Below are 15,731 nucleotides of genomic sequence, written 5' to 3'. Positions count from 1 at the left end.
TGACCTATTCTCCCAGCTGTATTCATATTTTCAATGTCTTTCTCTACAAAATCCACTCTGTACGATTTTTGTAATGTTTTGAATTTTGAAAATTCCACTCCTAATTCACTAGTTAGATCTTCTAGTTGGTCATGCATTGTTTTTGTTCTCCATGTGATACTTTTGCACATAAACATAAGTTCATCATCCTGGTATGTTTTCTTTTGGTTGAAAGCTTTATTCGATATGCAAAGACATCTTACAAGCATAACATACATTATAAAAACAACATTACAAAAAGTACAGGTATGTCATACGTTTTAAGAAGGTAAAATTGTAGGGGTCCCCCTAGAATAAATTAGCTAAAAAGGGATTAAACCGAAATAGACAATCTATTGCAACAAATCAACCAGGAACGTTTTAAAAATTTGGAGACACCACAGACTATAAGAGGGGAGGTATCAGTCAATAAAATTCGGAGAGCCACCGAATGCATGCGTGTTCCCAGGCGTTTGAAGAGGGGTTTCAACCAGTATCTCCTTGGGTGGATATAGTCTGGACACTCAAAAAGTACATGTGCCACCGTCTCAGGCCTGGCTGGGCAGCGTGCGCAAAAGGGGGATAAATGAGCATGGGACTTCCACTTAGATACAGTTGCTCCTAGCGGGAGAGTGCCAACTCTGAACTTGAAGTAAAGGGCCCTATCCGCTGGCATAGTAATTAAGTCCATTTAGGGTTCGTATAATACCACAGTCTTCAAGTCGATGAAGGCCAAATAGAGACTGCCCTTGCCCAGTTCTACCACCTTCCAGTACAGAAGTGTTAACCTAAAGACCTGCTCAATTTGCCTGTTCCTGAGCAAAAGCCTGCTTGGAAGTCCGATAGAACTTGGTTCTCATCCACCCATTGAAGGATTCTCCCCAGGATAACTTTTCCGGCTACTTTTTGTGTAGAGTCAATCAGGCTTATTGGCCTATAATTCCCTGGGATGTCTCTCCTACCCTTTTTGTAAATGGGGACTACCACTGCCCCTCTCCACGACTCTGGGATCGGGCCGCCCTCCAAGATAGCATTCAGAGGGCCGAGATCATAAGACCCCAGTCAGATGGGTAGGCCCGCAGTAAATCTCCTGGGAGCCCATCCGGGCCAGCAGCTTTCAATGGGACCACGGTCTTAATGGCATTCTCAACCTCCCGCGGTGTAAACAAGCCCTTGATCCTTAGGACTAACTCCCTTGATCCTTAGGACTATTGGTGACGGTGACTTGGATTGGTAAGATAAATGGTATGAAATCCAAATTGTAAAAATCCAATTGAATAGAGTGTAGGTTTCCCTGACAACATGCCAGGAACCTGGTAATCGCCTGGGAATCATCATGGATGATGCACTTTCCATGAAAGACCACCTTAGATCCCTCTGCTGCAAGAGTTTTGCTATACTCAAACTTCTTGCCAAAATATTTCCCTGGCTACCCCTGGACTGTAGACGGTCTGTCACCCAGGCCCTACTGGTCAGTCGCCTGGATTATGGCAAAGCACTTTTTAATGGGATGAATGACCAGCTATTTTCCCGCCTACAGATTGTGCAAAACCAGGCGGCCAAACTCATCCTCAACAAAGGTAAACGCGATTCAGCATTGGAGTGCTTGAGTAAACTTCACTGGCTCCCGATGCGTCAGAGGGCTGCCTTTAAATTACTCAGCCATGCTCACAAAACCATACATGGAACAGGCCCCTCGATACTTCAAGGAAGGATCGAATTCTACATACCTAACAGAAACCTGCGATCATGCCAATCTGCTTTGGCGAAGTGTAAACGTATTTATAAGGTCAGAACAGGTGGACGTTCTTTTTCCCACCTAGCAGCCAAAAGATGGAACGAGCTCCCTTCTGACCTAAGACATACCACCAACTATCTTCAGTTCAGAAGGAATCTTAAAACGTATCTCTTCCCTAAGCCGTAAGCTTTCAGTATACACCTCAGCAGCCTTCCTGGTTCTTAGCGCCGTGATATCCCTCGGGATGAGTGATGCGCTCTACAAAAACCGCAAATAAATAAATAAATATATGGGCCCATGTGAGTATGCTTAGCAGGTGAGCCTGCGCTCTATCAATGGAAGCACTGTTATGTTTGCTTGTGCAATAGCACATTTCAGAAAAGATGGTATCTATCCGTGTTTCAACACCTTAATTTTTTAAATCTGTCTTACATGGAACCAATCCTAATATCTTTTGGCATGAATCACTAATTGCTGTTTGTGTTTTTTACTGTGCAATACCGATTCTGTGTTTCCTCTAGTCTTCCATGAACATAAAAGGCTCTCGGGATTTAAGTGTTTTTTGTAAAGGGGGATGGTGGGACCGTGTATTATTAAGGAATAAAATATCCTCTCCTTTACATTATATCGATACAGGAAGTCACCTCTAGCTTCCATGACCAGATAAAGCAACTCTTCCTTGATGTGTAATATCCTTATAATGTATGACATGGAGTATTTATCCAGTATATTGCTTGTACATCTATTTCTCACATACCCTCACCATCACCCCACCAAGCACTGGCTCCCATAACATGATAACTGCACTTTGGTGATTCTCAAAAATTTCCAGCAAAGCCTGAAAACAATAACAACGCCTTGCTAACAAAAACCCTACACAGTGTAGCCTGCTCTGGGTATGGGTGAGCAAGTCAGCACTCCCCATAGGACTATTGAAATGCTACAAAATCTATTTAGCAGAAATGTCTTATTACTTACCGGTAATCTTCATTACCCCGATTAGGGTCCTCCCCGTCCCAGTCCTTACCACGTGAGGCAGTCCTGCCTCCAAACAGCCAATCAAAACGCCAGAAATCCAAAGTTCAAAGTTGACATAAGCCCCTCCCACCCACCGCCATGCCTGTTATCAACAAGACTCAGACACAAACACAGCGGGAGGGAGGGAGGGAAGAGGACTGGGACGGGGAGGACCCTAATCGGGGTAATGAAGATTACCGGTAAGTAATAAGACATTACCCCCTCATTTAATTTAATTTAATTTGTGTGTTTATATAGTGCTAGAATCACTCCCGGGGGAGTATCTCCGCGCTTCGTCCGCTCCGAAACCCTTCCTGGCTTCCCTGAGAGATGGTCCCTTAATGGGTATCTCCAGGGTGAGACCAGGCATCCCCGGCGGTCTGGTGGGGCCGTTAGTGAAGATGAGGCAAGCTAATGCCCAGAGTTGCCGAGTGTGATCGCTGATCAAAGTGGGCACCGAGGCGAGAGAATTATCGAGTCCGCTGACCCTGGTCCAGAAACCTGCCGCGCTGGGAATCGAACCCTGGTCCCGGGCCGTCCTCTGCTCTCGGGTCTGCCGCCTCTAACCAGTGAGCCACACTACCTCACTGGGTCCTCCCCGTCCCAGTCCTTACCACGTGAGGAACTCACAAGCAGAGAACCAAGAAGAAAAAATGCAGGACACCAGGGATCCATGCAAAAGTACAAAACTTTAAACAATAAAGCATCGACGAACAGCAGCGCACAAGACGCCAACAGAAATCGTCAGAAGAGGCAAGAAAAACATTCTAGGTTGGGGTTACCTATGTACACTAGAAAGAGTAAGGGTCTGTAAAACTCTACGAAAAGTCCTGGGAACACATGGAAGGGTGAGGGCAAAAGGGTGGCATGGGGCAGGGAGATCTGCCCTTGTGCTGTTAGGACAGCAACTTATGTGTGTATCTCACCCTTAAATTTGCTGGTTGCCAGACTGTTTAGGGTCTGATCCATGACCTGACTAGGGCTTTACCGACTGGTGCTTGTCTGTCTTTTGGGGCCTTCAGGAGCTTGAGAGAGGCCATAGGTGTGAACCCATGCACAAAGGTTTGGTTTTCTTTGTCCCACCAGAAGTAGATGTATTTAAAGAATGTGCAGTTTCCCCTCTTTTTGACAGCCTTGAGTGCTCTTCCACTGCCTTGCTTGTTCATTGGGTGTTTTGCTCAGGTGTTTCCTTGCATTTAAAAGAATCCGTGGCTGGTTCTCATGTTAGCAGTTGTAACTAGTGCCTTTTTGTCACTTCTTTACTCATTTGACACCATTTATGGTTATGGGCTTTCCATTATTAATGAGCCTTCCTTGATTATCCACTTGTTTCCTTTTCTCTGATTGGAAAAGCTAAAGTGGATTTATCACTGTTTTCTTCTCTTTTCTTTGCCCATTTGAGTCTCCACTTACTCAGATCTTCCCATTTTCGCAACAACACAATTAATTCTTTTATCTGACCTATTCTCCCAGCTGTATTCATATTTTCAATGTCTTTCTCTACAAAATCCACTCTGTACGATTTTTGTAATGTTTTGAATTTTGAAAATTCCACTCCTAATTCACTAGTTAGATCTTCTAGTTGGTCATGCATTGTTTTTGTTCTCCATGTGATACTTTTGCACATAAACATAAGTTCATCATCCTGGTATGTTTTCTTTTGGTTGAAAGCTTTATTCGATATGCAAAGACATCTTACAAGCATAACATACATTATAAAAACAACATTACAAAAAGTACAGGTATGTCATACGTTTTAAGAAGGTAAAATTGTAGGGGCCCCCCTAGAATAAATTAGCTAAAAAGGGATTAAACCGAAATAGACAATCTATTGCAACAAATCAACCAGGAACGTTTTAAAAATTTGGAGACACCACAGACTTTAAGAGGGGAGGTATCAGTCAATAAAATTCGGAGAGCCACCGAATGCATGCGTGTTCCCAGGCGTTTGAAGAGGGGTTTCAACCAGTATCTCCTTGGGTGGATATAGTCTGGACACTCAAAAAGTACATGTGCCACCGTCTCAGGCCTGGCGGGGCAGCGTGCGCAAATGGGGGATAAATGAGCATGGGACTTCCACTTAGATACAGTTGCTCCTAGCGGGAGAGTGCCAACTCTGAACTTGAAGTAAAGGGCCCTATCCGCTGGCATAGTAATTAAGTCCATGTAGGGTTCGTATAATACCACAGTCTTCAAGTCGATGAAGGCCAAATAGAGACTGCCCTTGCCCAGTTCTACCACCTTCCAGTACAGAAGTGTTAACCTAAAGACCTGCTCAATTTGCCTGTTCCTGAGCAAAAGCCTGCTTGGAAGTCCGATAGAACTTGGTTCTCAACCACCCATTGAAGGATTCTCCCCAGGATAACTTTTCCGGCTACTTTTTGTGTAGAGTCAATCAGGCTTATTGGCCTATAATTCCCTGGGATGTCTCTCCTACCCTTTTTGTAAATGGGGACTACCACTGCCCCTCTCCACGACTCTGGGATCGGGCCGCCCTCCAAGATAGCATTCAGAGGGCCGAGATCATAAGACCCCAGTCAGATGGGTAGGCCCGCAGTAAATCCCCTGGGAGCCCATCCGGGCCAGCAGCTTTCAATGGGACCACGGTCTTAATGGCATTCTCAACCTCCCGCGGTGTAAACAAGCCCTTGATCCTTAGGACTAACTCCCTTGATCCTTAGGACTATTGGTGACGGTGACTTGGATTGGTAAGATAAATGGTATGAAATCCAAATTGTAAAAATCCAATTGAATAGAGTGTAGGTTTCCCTGACAACATGCCAGGAACCTGGGAATCGCCTGGGAATCATCATGGATGATGCACTTTCCATGAAAGACCACCTTAGATCCCTCTGCTGCAAGAGTTTTGCTATACTCAAACTTCTTGCCAAAATATTTCCCTGGCTACCCCTGGACTGTAGACGGTCTGTCACCCAGGCCCTACTGGTCAGTCGCCTGGATTATGGCAAAGCACTTTTTAATGGGATGAATGACCAGCTATTTTCCCGCCTACAGATTGTGCAAAACCAGGCGGCCAAACTCATCCTCAACAAAGGTAAACGCGATTCAGCATTGGAGTGCTTGAGTAAACTTCACTGGCTCCCGATGCGTCAGAGGGCTGCCTTTAAATTACTCAGCCATGCTCACAAAACCATACATGGAACAGGCCCCTCGATACTTCAAGGAAGGATCGAATTCTACATACCTAACAGAAACATGCGATCATGCCAATCTGCTTTGGCGAAGTCTAAACGTATTTATAAGGTCAGAACAGGTGGACGTTCTTTTTCCCACCTAGCAGCCAAAAGATGGAACGAGCTCCCTTCTGACCTAAGACATACCACCAACTATCTTCAGTTCAGAAGGAATCTTAAAAGGTATCTCTTCCCTAAGCCGTAAGCTTTCAGTATACACCTCAGCAGCCTTCCTGGTTCTTAGCGCCGTGATATCCCTCGGGATGAGTGATGCGCTCTACAAAAACCGCAAATAAATAAATAAATATATGGGCCCATGTGAGTATGCTGAGCAGGTGAGCCCGCGCTCTATCAATGGAAGCACTGTTATGTTTGCTTGTGCAATAGCACATTTCAGAAAAGATGGTATCTATCCGTGTTTCAACACCTTAATTTTTTAAATCTGTCTTATATGGAACCAATCCTAATATCTTTTGGCATGAATCACTAATTGCTGTTTGTGTTTTTTACTGTGCAATACCGATTCTGTGTTTCTTCTAGTCTTCCATGAACATAAAAGGCTCTCGGGATTTAAGTGTTTTTTGTAAAGGGGGATGGTGGGACCGTGTATTATTAAGGAATAAAATATCCTCTCCTTTACATTATATCGATACAGGAAGTCACCTCTAGCTTCCATGACCAGATAAAGCAACTCTTCCTTGATGTGTAATATCCTTATAATGTATGACATGGAGTACTTTATCCAGTATATTGCTTGTACATCTATTTCTCACATACCCTCACCATCACCCCACCAAGCACTGGCTCCCATAACATGATAACTGCACTTTGGTGATTCTCAAAAATTTCCAGCAAAGCCTGAAAACAATAACAACGCCTTGCTAACAAAAACCCTACACAGTGTAGCCTGCTCTGGGTATGGGTGAGCAAGTCAGCACTCCCCATAGGACTATTGAAATGCTACAAAATCTATTTAGCAGAAATGTCTTATTACTTACCGGCAATCTTCATTACCCCGATTAGGGTCCTCCCCGTCCCAGTCCTTACCACGTGAGGCAGTCCTGCCTCCACCCAGCCAATCAAAACGCCAGAAATCCAAAGGTCAAAGGTGACATAAGCCCCTCCCACCCACCGCCATGCCTGTTATCAACAAGACTCAGACACAAACACAGCGGGAGGGAGGGAGGGAAGAGGACTGGGACGGGGAGGACCCTAATCTTGGTAATGAAGATTACCGGTAAGTAATAAGACATTACCCCCTCATTTAATTTAATTTAATTTGCGTGTTTATATAGCGCTAGAATCACTCCCGGGGGAGTATCTCCGCGCTTCAACCGCTCCGAAACCCTTCCTGGCTTCCCTGAGAGATGGTCCCTTATAGGGTATCTCCAGGGTGAGACCAGGCATCCCCGGCGGTCTGGTGGGGCCGTTAGTGAAGATGAGGCAAGCTAATGCCCAGAGTTGCCGAGTGTGATCGCTGATCAAAGTGGGCACCGAGGCGAGAGAATTATCGAGTCCGCTGACTCTGGTCCAGGAACCTGCCGCGCTGGGAATCAAACCCTGGTCCCGGGCCGTCCTCTGCTCTCGGGTCTGCCGCCTCTAACCAGTGAGCCACACTACCTCACTGGGTCCTCCCCGTCCCAGTCCTTACCACGTGAGGAACTCACAAGCAGAGAACCAAGAAGAAAAAATGCAGGACACCAGGGATCCATGCAAAAGTACAAAACTTTAAACAATAAAGCATCGACGAACAGCAGCGCACAAGACGCCAACAGAAATCGTCAGAAGAGGCAAGAAAAACATCAAGCCAAGAATGTCGCACAAAAGTGTGACGGGACCGCCAAAAGGCCGCCCCACAAAGCACCAGGATAGAGACCCCGCCCCATCAGCACAGGAAGCAGACACAGAACCCACAGGAGACAAACAGGGCAGGAGAAACCCGAGACTATAGTGAACATCGGAGGCAAAACAGAAGAGCCCCGTGAACACCCAAAGAAGGGGAACAGGAGAAACCCCCACAGCAGGCAAAACAGGAAGCAACACCTCCTGCCGCAAAAGGAAACACGAAGAAACAGGCAGAAAAACCCGATCTAAGCCGCAAAACAACTCAAGCCTGCAGAAACTGCAAAGAAGGAAACAAAACGAGCAAGGCACCCAACCGACAAGCGGAAGAGAAGGCTAGCAAAAAAAAACACCGCAGTGGACAACCACAACACGTCCACCACTAACAAGGACATGAAAGGGGCAACCGCAGAACATGCAAAACAGCAGGCAAGGCCCAAAGAAGAAACGAGAACAGGAGAGCCCGGACAACGAAGCAAAAGCTCCGAAGAAGCCGACCCACCAAAGGGCAACAACCACCGAGGAAGACCCAAGGCCCCGACAAGCACAAACCGCCGTCAACGAGCAGACAAAGCGGAAGGGGAAAAATCCCAACAACAAACCCAAGCTGGAGAAACCAGCACAGAAACAGGAACCCCACCATGGATTCCGACCAAGAGAAGAGCACCAGGAAACAAAAGAGCCCCAACGTGCATCTCAGCTCCAAAGAGCGGAAGGCCAACGCGACCAACACATGCCACAGGCCACCACAGAAGAACAGCCCAAAGACGCTAAAGACAGCCGCTCAAGAGACAGGCAGTCAGAAGCAAGCGCCAATGACAGGGCAAAGACAGCTGTGGACCCAGAAGCAGAGCCGGAGGCAAGGGAGGCTGGCCAAATCCGACTCCCAACAGCAACAGCAGGAGCGGAATCCAAAAACAGCAAGGCCAACCCAACAACACCGACACCCCCCAAACCTCCACAGAGCGCCCGGTAGGAGAAAAACGGGAGGGAAGGCATACAGAAAACCCAAAGGCCAATGACAGACCACCCCGGAACAAAAACCGGGGGAGAAGACCAACAGGAGGGGAAGCAAAAATGACCAAACCAAGAGTCCCAAACCAAAGACAAAAGGACCTGGAACAGAGGAACAGACAGAGGGAATGCTACACGAAGCAGCAAGACATCCCAGCGCAGGGCCATTCCAAGCACCAGCGCACAGTCCCAAGCACCCACGCAATGTCCCAACAAAAGGACATGTCCCGTCGAAACAAGCACCAGACAGCACTAAACAGAGGACGGCAGGAAGCGGCCTAAGCCACCAAAAGAAGGCACAACTAGAGTACGATTCCATGAAAGAAAACCAACCGCCGTAACAGGGATGGCTACCAAGACCCTATGAAAGACAACAGAGAAGTCGCCGCCCAGACACAAGACAGGGAAGCCCGCAGGAACAGAGACACGTACCGGGACCCCCCAAGAAGGCCCAAACAACAACGAGCCCCCAGAGCGCCAGCCCGAACAACAGACAAGCCGGCCACCAAGGACCCCAACGGGGCCCCCAACCCAAGGACAGACATCCAAGGACAACAAGAGGAGAGAGGAAAGCAGAAATGCACCCCCCACACCAGGTCAGGAGAGCAAAGCCACCAGACCAGGGGAGAGAGGAACCAGAGCCCCGTAAACAGCAAGACAAAGGACCCAACAAGTCATCAGAAGAAACACCAAGGACATGAGGTGCACAAGAGCCCAAGGAACCACAGCCGAGGAGGCAACCACCATCTGCCGGACACAAAGCCAACCCCGAGCCGGGGCAGGAGGGAGACCCAGAAGGGCCCGCAGAAGATCCAACAGGACAGAGAACAGATCCGGAAATATGGAACGCCTCACGAAATGCGTGTCATCCTAGCGCAGGGGCCACGGCAACCCCCTCCAGCAACGCTCAACAGAAAGCATAGGAGCCGCTGAAGCGAGCACTGAGAAACAGCCCCCAGCAAAGCGTCAAACCGGTCCCGAGGAACTGAAGCCCCCGAACAGGAACCAGACGAGGAACGGCCAGACCCAAAACGACCCCAGAAACCGGAACCAGGCCAGCAAACCCCCTCAGCAGGAGCCAGCACCGTGGAAAAAACCAGAGGAGCATGAGAGAGACCGAAAGGAAACACCTGAAAACAGGAAACGGAACTCAACCACCGCAAACCTCTGAGCAGCCGGATGGAGGGGAACGAGAAAAACAGGCGACTCCCACATCTAGGGAAGCTAAAATTACCCACCAAGAAGAGGGGAAAACTGGGCTGCAAGGAGCACAACCGAAAGGGACACAGCCGCACCAACCCGACCAAAGCCCCGGGAGGCAGAACCAAACAGAAAGACCAACGGGAGCCAGGACCAGGAACAGAGAGAAAGAGGACCCCCGGCACCACTCCATCACCGAAACCAGCACCACAGAGCGTAGCAACAAAAAAAAAGGCCGACGCCAAAGAAGATGGCAGAACGCACCACAGTGCCAACGGACAATGAAGCGACCGTGAAAACAGCCTAAAAGGGGGACAGCCCGGAATGGAAACCGGCAACCAAGAATGACGACCAACAGGAATCACCATTCTCAAAGCAGACCGGACCAATGACACCAAAGGAGAAAGGCGACCCACAAGCAGGTCAACATCAGGAGCGGAACACATAACCTGAAGAGGAAGAGATGCAACCACCAGGCCACGGAGACTCCTCCTGGGCACAACATATTCGACTGACATTCAGGGGCAGCAGCAGGCGCCGCAGAGGCAGGGAACCAAACGTAGTGCAAAAAACGCAGGCATAGGACCAAGGCACCAGGGGAATGGCAAAGCACCAAAACGCAGGCCAGAGAGAAATCTCACAAGCCCCCGCCGCCCCGGTAGCCGAGAACAAGGCCCAACCATCCGGGACTGGAAGGAGGGACCCCTAAGAAAGCACAGACCGAAAAAGAGCAAGCACACACCCCAAAAAGGAGAAGCAGCATACGAACTCTTGAGAGCGGAATCCACCAACCGCCCAACCCGGACCTCCAGGGAAGAAGCCTCCGAAGACCGAGGGAGAAGGAGCAAAAAAGAAGAAAAATGGAGGATACCAGGAGACAAAGACCGCCAGGCGAAATCGTGTCCCCAGAAAGAGAGGAACACCCCGCATGGCAATGCCAAGCCACACCGCAGCCAGTACAGCCAACAGGACAGCACGAAATGGCCGGAAAAAAATGGGAACAAACCCCGCCGGAGCAAATGAATCAGGGAGAAAGACCCAGCAACAAAACGCCAGAAATCACATGGACCATCCCCGAATGTATACCCCAACAGGGAAAAAACGTCCACGACCCCACCAACAAGAGATGATGGCATAGCCGCATGCACCAGCAGCGCAGACAGCGCAAAACAGTCCAAGAAAAACTGCAAAAGATGCTACGCGGCGAAGAGAATGCAAATTTCCAAAGCACAGCATGAAAATGAACATCCCAAGTCACATTGACAGCATTGGCAGGACTTGAACCCTCAGCACATGATAGCCTGTGACACCAGAGGCATATGACACACCAATGAGCAACAGCTCCGTGGATGCACCGGAGAGGAAGTCCCCTCAAACATGGCGAGCAAAAGGAGTAAACCCCATATATGGAACGCTCCACGAATTGGCATGTCATCCTTGTGCAGGGGCCATGCTAATCTTCCCTGTATCATTCCAAGCTCAGTACATGTGCTGCCGAAGCGAGCACCAGGACAACACCCAACACACCAACAAAGGAAGTGCCCAGCAACCTCCAGGAAACACTGCCCCAAACAGTAATCTCATATGTGAGAACAGAAAATAAACAAAAAAGGGCAGCCCTGCAGTCTCCACCCACAGCCACATATGTAGAACATGGCCGCAGGGGCCGGCCACTGCACTAAAGCACCAGCGCCGGAACGACCTGGGGCCAGAACACCAGGAGGGCTCCCCGCCCCAGCCCAGCACATGAACGGGGAGCATCCTGACCCCAGAACAGGAGCATGGCCGGCCGGAGGACCGGAGCGGCCGCGCCGGTAAAAACATGAAAAGACCATAAACAGAAGCATTTAAAAATGCAAAAGAAACACTCACGGCACCGCTAAACCATCCAGAGCAAACAGGAACAGAGGCAGGAACCGGGAGCACCAGCGTTCCGACAGCCGTCGGAGAAGTAAAAAAAACAGGCATGGCGGTGGGTGGGAGGGGCTTATGTCACCTTCGACCTTTGGATTTCTGGCGTTTTGATTGGCTGGGTGGAGGCAGGACTGCCTCACGTGGTAAGGACTGGGACGGGGAGGACCCATGAGGGGGTAATGTCCTGATTGCTTATTAGTGATCCTCATTCAATCCAAGCACAACCTTTCTCACCACAACCTTTGCACAGTCCTACACCTTTACCTAATGTGAGAGACTTCCCCAACAAAACATGGATTCAGCCACAGGGGGCACCAAACATCTGCACATTGTTCATGTGCGTGCGTGACTCCGGCGTGTGAACTTTAACACAAACTGAAAGAGAAACCATCTCTGCCCAGTGGTGGCCATTCTTAGCATTCTGATCATATCAAAAGATGACAACTCAAAGACAGACGGGGACAGGGTTGGTTAGCGCCTTAGAGCAGAGTGACAGCACAATGACGCCTCAGGCACTGTTCATTGTCTTTAGATACATGGGAACCGAGGTAGACTGTAATGCATGAACTGCTAAGAATGTCACAGAACTGGCCCGCAGGTTCCCCAAAATAGACACTGCCATGGCTTCAGCCACAGGCGGCACCAAACACCTGCACATTGTTCATGTGCGTGCGAGACTTCGGGGTGTGAACTTTAACACAATCTGAAAGAGAAACAATCTCTGCCCAGAGGTGGCCATTCTTAGCATATCAGAAGATAAAAAATCAAAGACAGGCTGGGACAAGGTTGGTTAGCGCCTTAGAGCAAAGTGACAGTACAATGACACCTCGGTGCAGTCACTAGCTACACGGCAACTGAGGAAGGCTGCAACGCATTAACAGATGGCTCTGTCACAGAACCGGGCCCAGATTCCACAGCATAAACTCTGCCCAGGAACTATAAACAAGAATCACACATCAATCATGCAGAGACATGAAACTTTCCCTGATGGTGGAATGTCACTGCCTTATTCAAAAACACCTCAGAGCTGATAAACCAAGGTGCAGGTTCACCAAGAGTTTGCATTGCCGTACCGAGGCACAAAATGGGACAAACTCTTCAAATGGATGTAAAAGGTAACCTTTTTTCGGAGTAGATATCGCTTTGAGCCACTTTGCATCAAGGGAATGTAACAATGGTGGACGTTTGGTGTTGCAGTATAAGCACCCAAGGCTGTTGACACAACACAAGATCTACAAAGATTGCCAGACTTCGCTTTACTTAAAAAAATAACTTCCCATGGAGGCAGGAAGAAAGTGGGAGAAGTGATGTCATTTCTCCAAGCATTTCACACTTTGGCGTCTGGATTTACTTTGACGAAACATAGCACAGCAGGCGAGGTTTCTGCACTGCATTACTTTAAAGTAAAAGAGGAAAAATCACTGTGTCTGCCAAATTATGATGCATCCGCTCCCCCCCATCACATATTACATTTACCCATAATAATTACACCGGACACATTGTTTATGGGTAAAGAACTGCTGCAGGTTTATTTTCATACAACTAAAGTATGACATTTTAGTGGGTTATCTTACGGGCGATCCAGGGAAGGCAGCCCCTTCCTGCCTGCCCGCCTTCTGATCCAGCCGGCACGGTGGGTCGACTCCCGGACAGTGCAGCACCTCTGTGGATCCCCCTATGGATCATGTGATCATGTCTTATACTCCCTCCCCTTTCGGGGCAGAGCGTGGTATGGCACATCCCCGGTTGGTAAGGCCCCCTAACCGCCCGAAGGACTAACAGGGCGCCGTCGCAGTTTTCCCGGAACCTCCCTGCGGCTCCAGGTCTTTGGCTCAGGCACCCTTACTGTGCCAGGCAGAGGTACCCTTACTGTACCGGTCTGCCGCAGAGGTACCCTTATTGTACCCGCCTGCCTCCAAATCGCCCTGTAACTCCGCCACAGCTCTGGAGGAGGCTACCGTCGATGACAGAGCCCTCCACCTCCGAGCTCCCTACTTCCATCTTGCAGCTAACCGTGCATCCTGTAAATCAAGGAGGAACATATCCCCGACTTAGGACAGTGCACGCCATCCTTCTAATAACAGCCTTCTCCTCTTGCTTGTATTAGTGCCTGCTTGCTGAACCCCAAGCCCTTCCATTCAGTGAACGTCTGCGTGGCCACGTTGAGCCCTTTTGCATGAATGCACTGCCGCAGCTATGGATCTGGCACCCCACCATTCCCTGCATGGAACAGTCTCTGAACACACTAGCTCGCCTGGCCCCAATTATTGCTGATAGTCCTTATATAAGTTTGCATGGCCTGTATAAGTGCCATCCTCTCCCTGGTTACTAAGTCATTGCCCCCTAAATGGGTAATCAGGACATCGGAGGGGGTCCCCTGATGAGAGCTGTTGTTCGCCTGCTCCTCTACCATCCCTCGGTAGCCCCCCTACAACTGCGCCCGTGCAAAACCTTCTGTACAATCCCCATGCGTTGGCCACTGTGCCAACCTGGCAATGTATGAGTGTCCCCACAGCCACACCTGACAACCTGATGGGTAAATGGGACGCCATCTTGTCACCACTTGTGTCATTGTTTGCAAATACTGCGCACTTTAAATATTGCACCATCACTAATACTCCGTATTGGCTGTTAATTCTGCCCAGGAGGACTTTGTTGTTCGCAGCGGTGCCACCCTACCCAGGAAAGTAAAGTCGAGCCTCGCCCGTGTATGACCAATTTTTGGGGGAGGGGGAACACTCCCCCCCAAGGTTGTTGTAGTTTCTATCGCAAGCTGTTCCACCGCATGCAGAGGATCCCAACCAGACTACCACAGTAGTGGGCGGCAGCTCCCCTTAAGTTGAGTATGCGCGTGCCTCCCTTCCTAGCCCACACCTAGCTGCTGGCATCCTAACAGGCACCGCACACCATCTTATACAGCTACCAATCTTCACAGCTACTCACATGGCATTTGGACCTGGCAACTTTTGACTGCTGGGGTGCTGAACCCCTTGTTGTGCAGCCCTTGTCATGACAGGCTTATGGCTGGGGGGATGCTGGGAATTATACCCCGCAAACTACCCTCTGCCTTTGTAATCCCCTAGCCAATCAGTCCCTTGCCCTCTGGCCGCGACCCATAGCTGCTGATACACCAGCTCCTGACCGAACCCCGGAGTGCGTCGCCCTGCGCCACACCACTGTTCGTGTATACCTGGAAGAAGGTAAGTGGGTGGTGACAGTCCTATCCCCCCTTCCCCTTCTTGCCGCCTAGCAGCATTCGCTGATGGCGGTGTCTTATTGCAATCACACCCACCCCTCTAGACAGGTCGGGGATGGCCGTGCTGAGGGTGTGTGATTATCTCATATCCCTGTGGGTGGAACATAGTCAAGTCAAGTCAAGTAAAGAATTTGTATAGCGCACTACATACCCATAGGGTCTCAAGGCGCTTAGGGAGGGGAGGAGGATTACTTGTCAAATATCCATGTTTTAAGCTGCTTTCTGAATGCTAGGTGGTTCTGGGTAAGGCGAAGGTAAGTGGGGAGTGAGTTCCATGTTTTAGCTGCCAGGTATGAGAAGGATCTGCCTCCCATGGTGGTCTTGTTGATGCGAGGTACAGTGGCGAGGGCTTGGTTTGAAGAGCGTAGTTGGCGGGGGGAGTAAAAGGACAGTCGTGAGTTGAGGCATTCTGGTCCGATGTCGTAGAGTGATTTGTGTGCGTGGGTTAGCAGTCGGAAAGTGATCCTCTTATTGACGGGTAGCCAGTGGAGGTCTTTCAGGTGACCAGAGATGTGTTAGTTACGCGGGATGTCTAATA

General features: G+C 49.3%; 1 protein-coding gene and 1 non-coding gene across 2 annotated transcripts in view; one reads left to right on the top strand and one right to left on the bottom strand.

The window, feature by feature from the left end:
* The first annotated feature begins 1,354 nt into the window (after positions 1–1,354).
* The window catches only part of LOC147725119 (GTPase IMAP family member 9-like), a 68,534-nt gene continuing 54,157 nt past the window's right edge, over positions 1,355–15,731 (top strand). Inside the window, exon 1 of the mRNA XM_086918177.1 lies at positions 1,355–1,598. Coding sequence (XP_086774303.1) covers positions 1,355–1,598 — 244 coding nt within the window. The remainder of the gene's footprint in view (positions 1,599–15,731) is intronic.
* On the bottom strand, positions 11,424–11,530 carry LOC147725120 (U6 spliceosomal RNA). The gene has a single exon (XR_015295355.1). It is a non-coding gene; the product is annotated as a U6 spliceosomal RNA (small nuclear RNA).

The sequence above is a fragment of the Lissotriton vulgaris genome, chromosome 4_1 (assembly GCF_964263255.1).
Source record: "Lissotriton vulgaris chromosome 4_1, aLisVul1.2, whole genome shotgun sequence".
In the NCBI taxonomy this organism is placed as follows: Eukaryota; Metazoa; Chordata; class Amphibia; order Caudata; family Salamandridae; genus Lissotriton; species Lissotriton vulgaris.
Note: the sequence above shows the minus strand (reverse complement) of the source record. Positions and strands in the feature narration are given on the sequence as shown.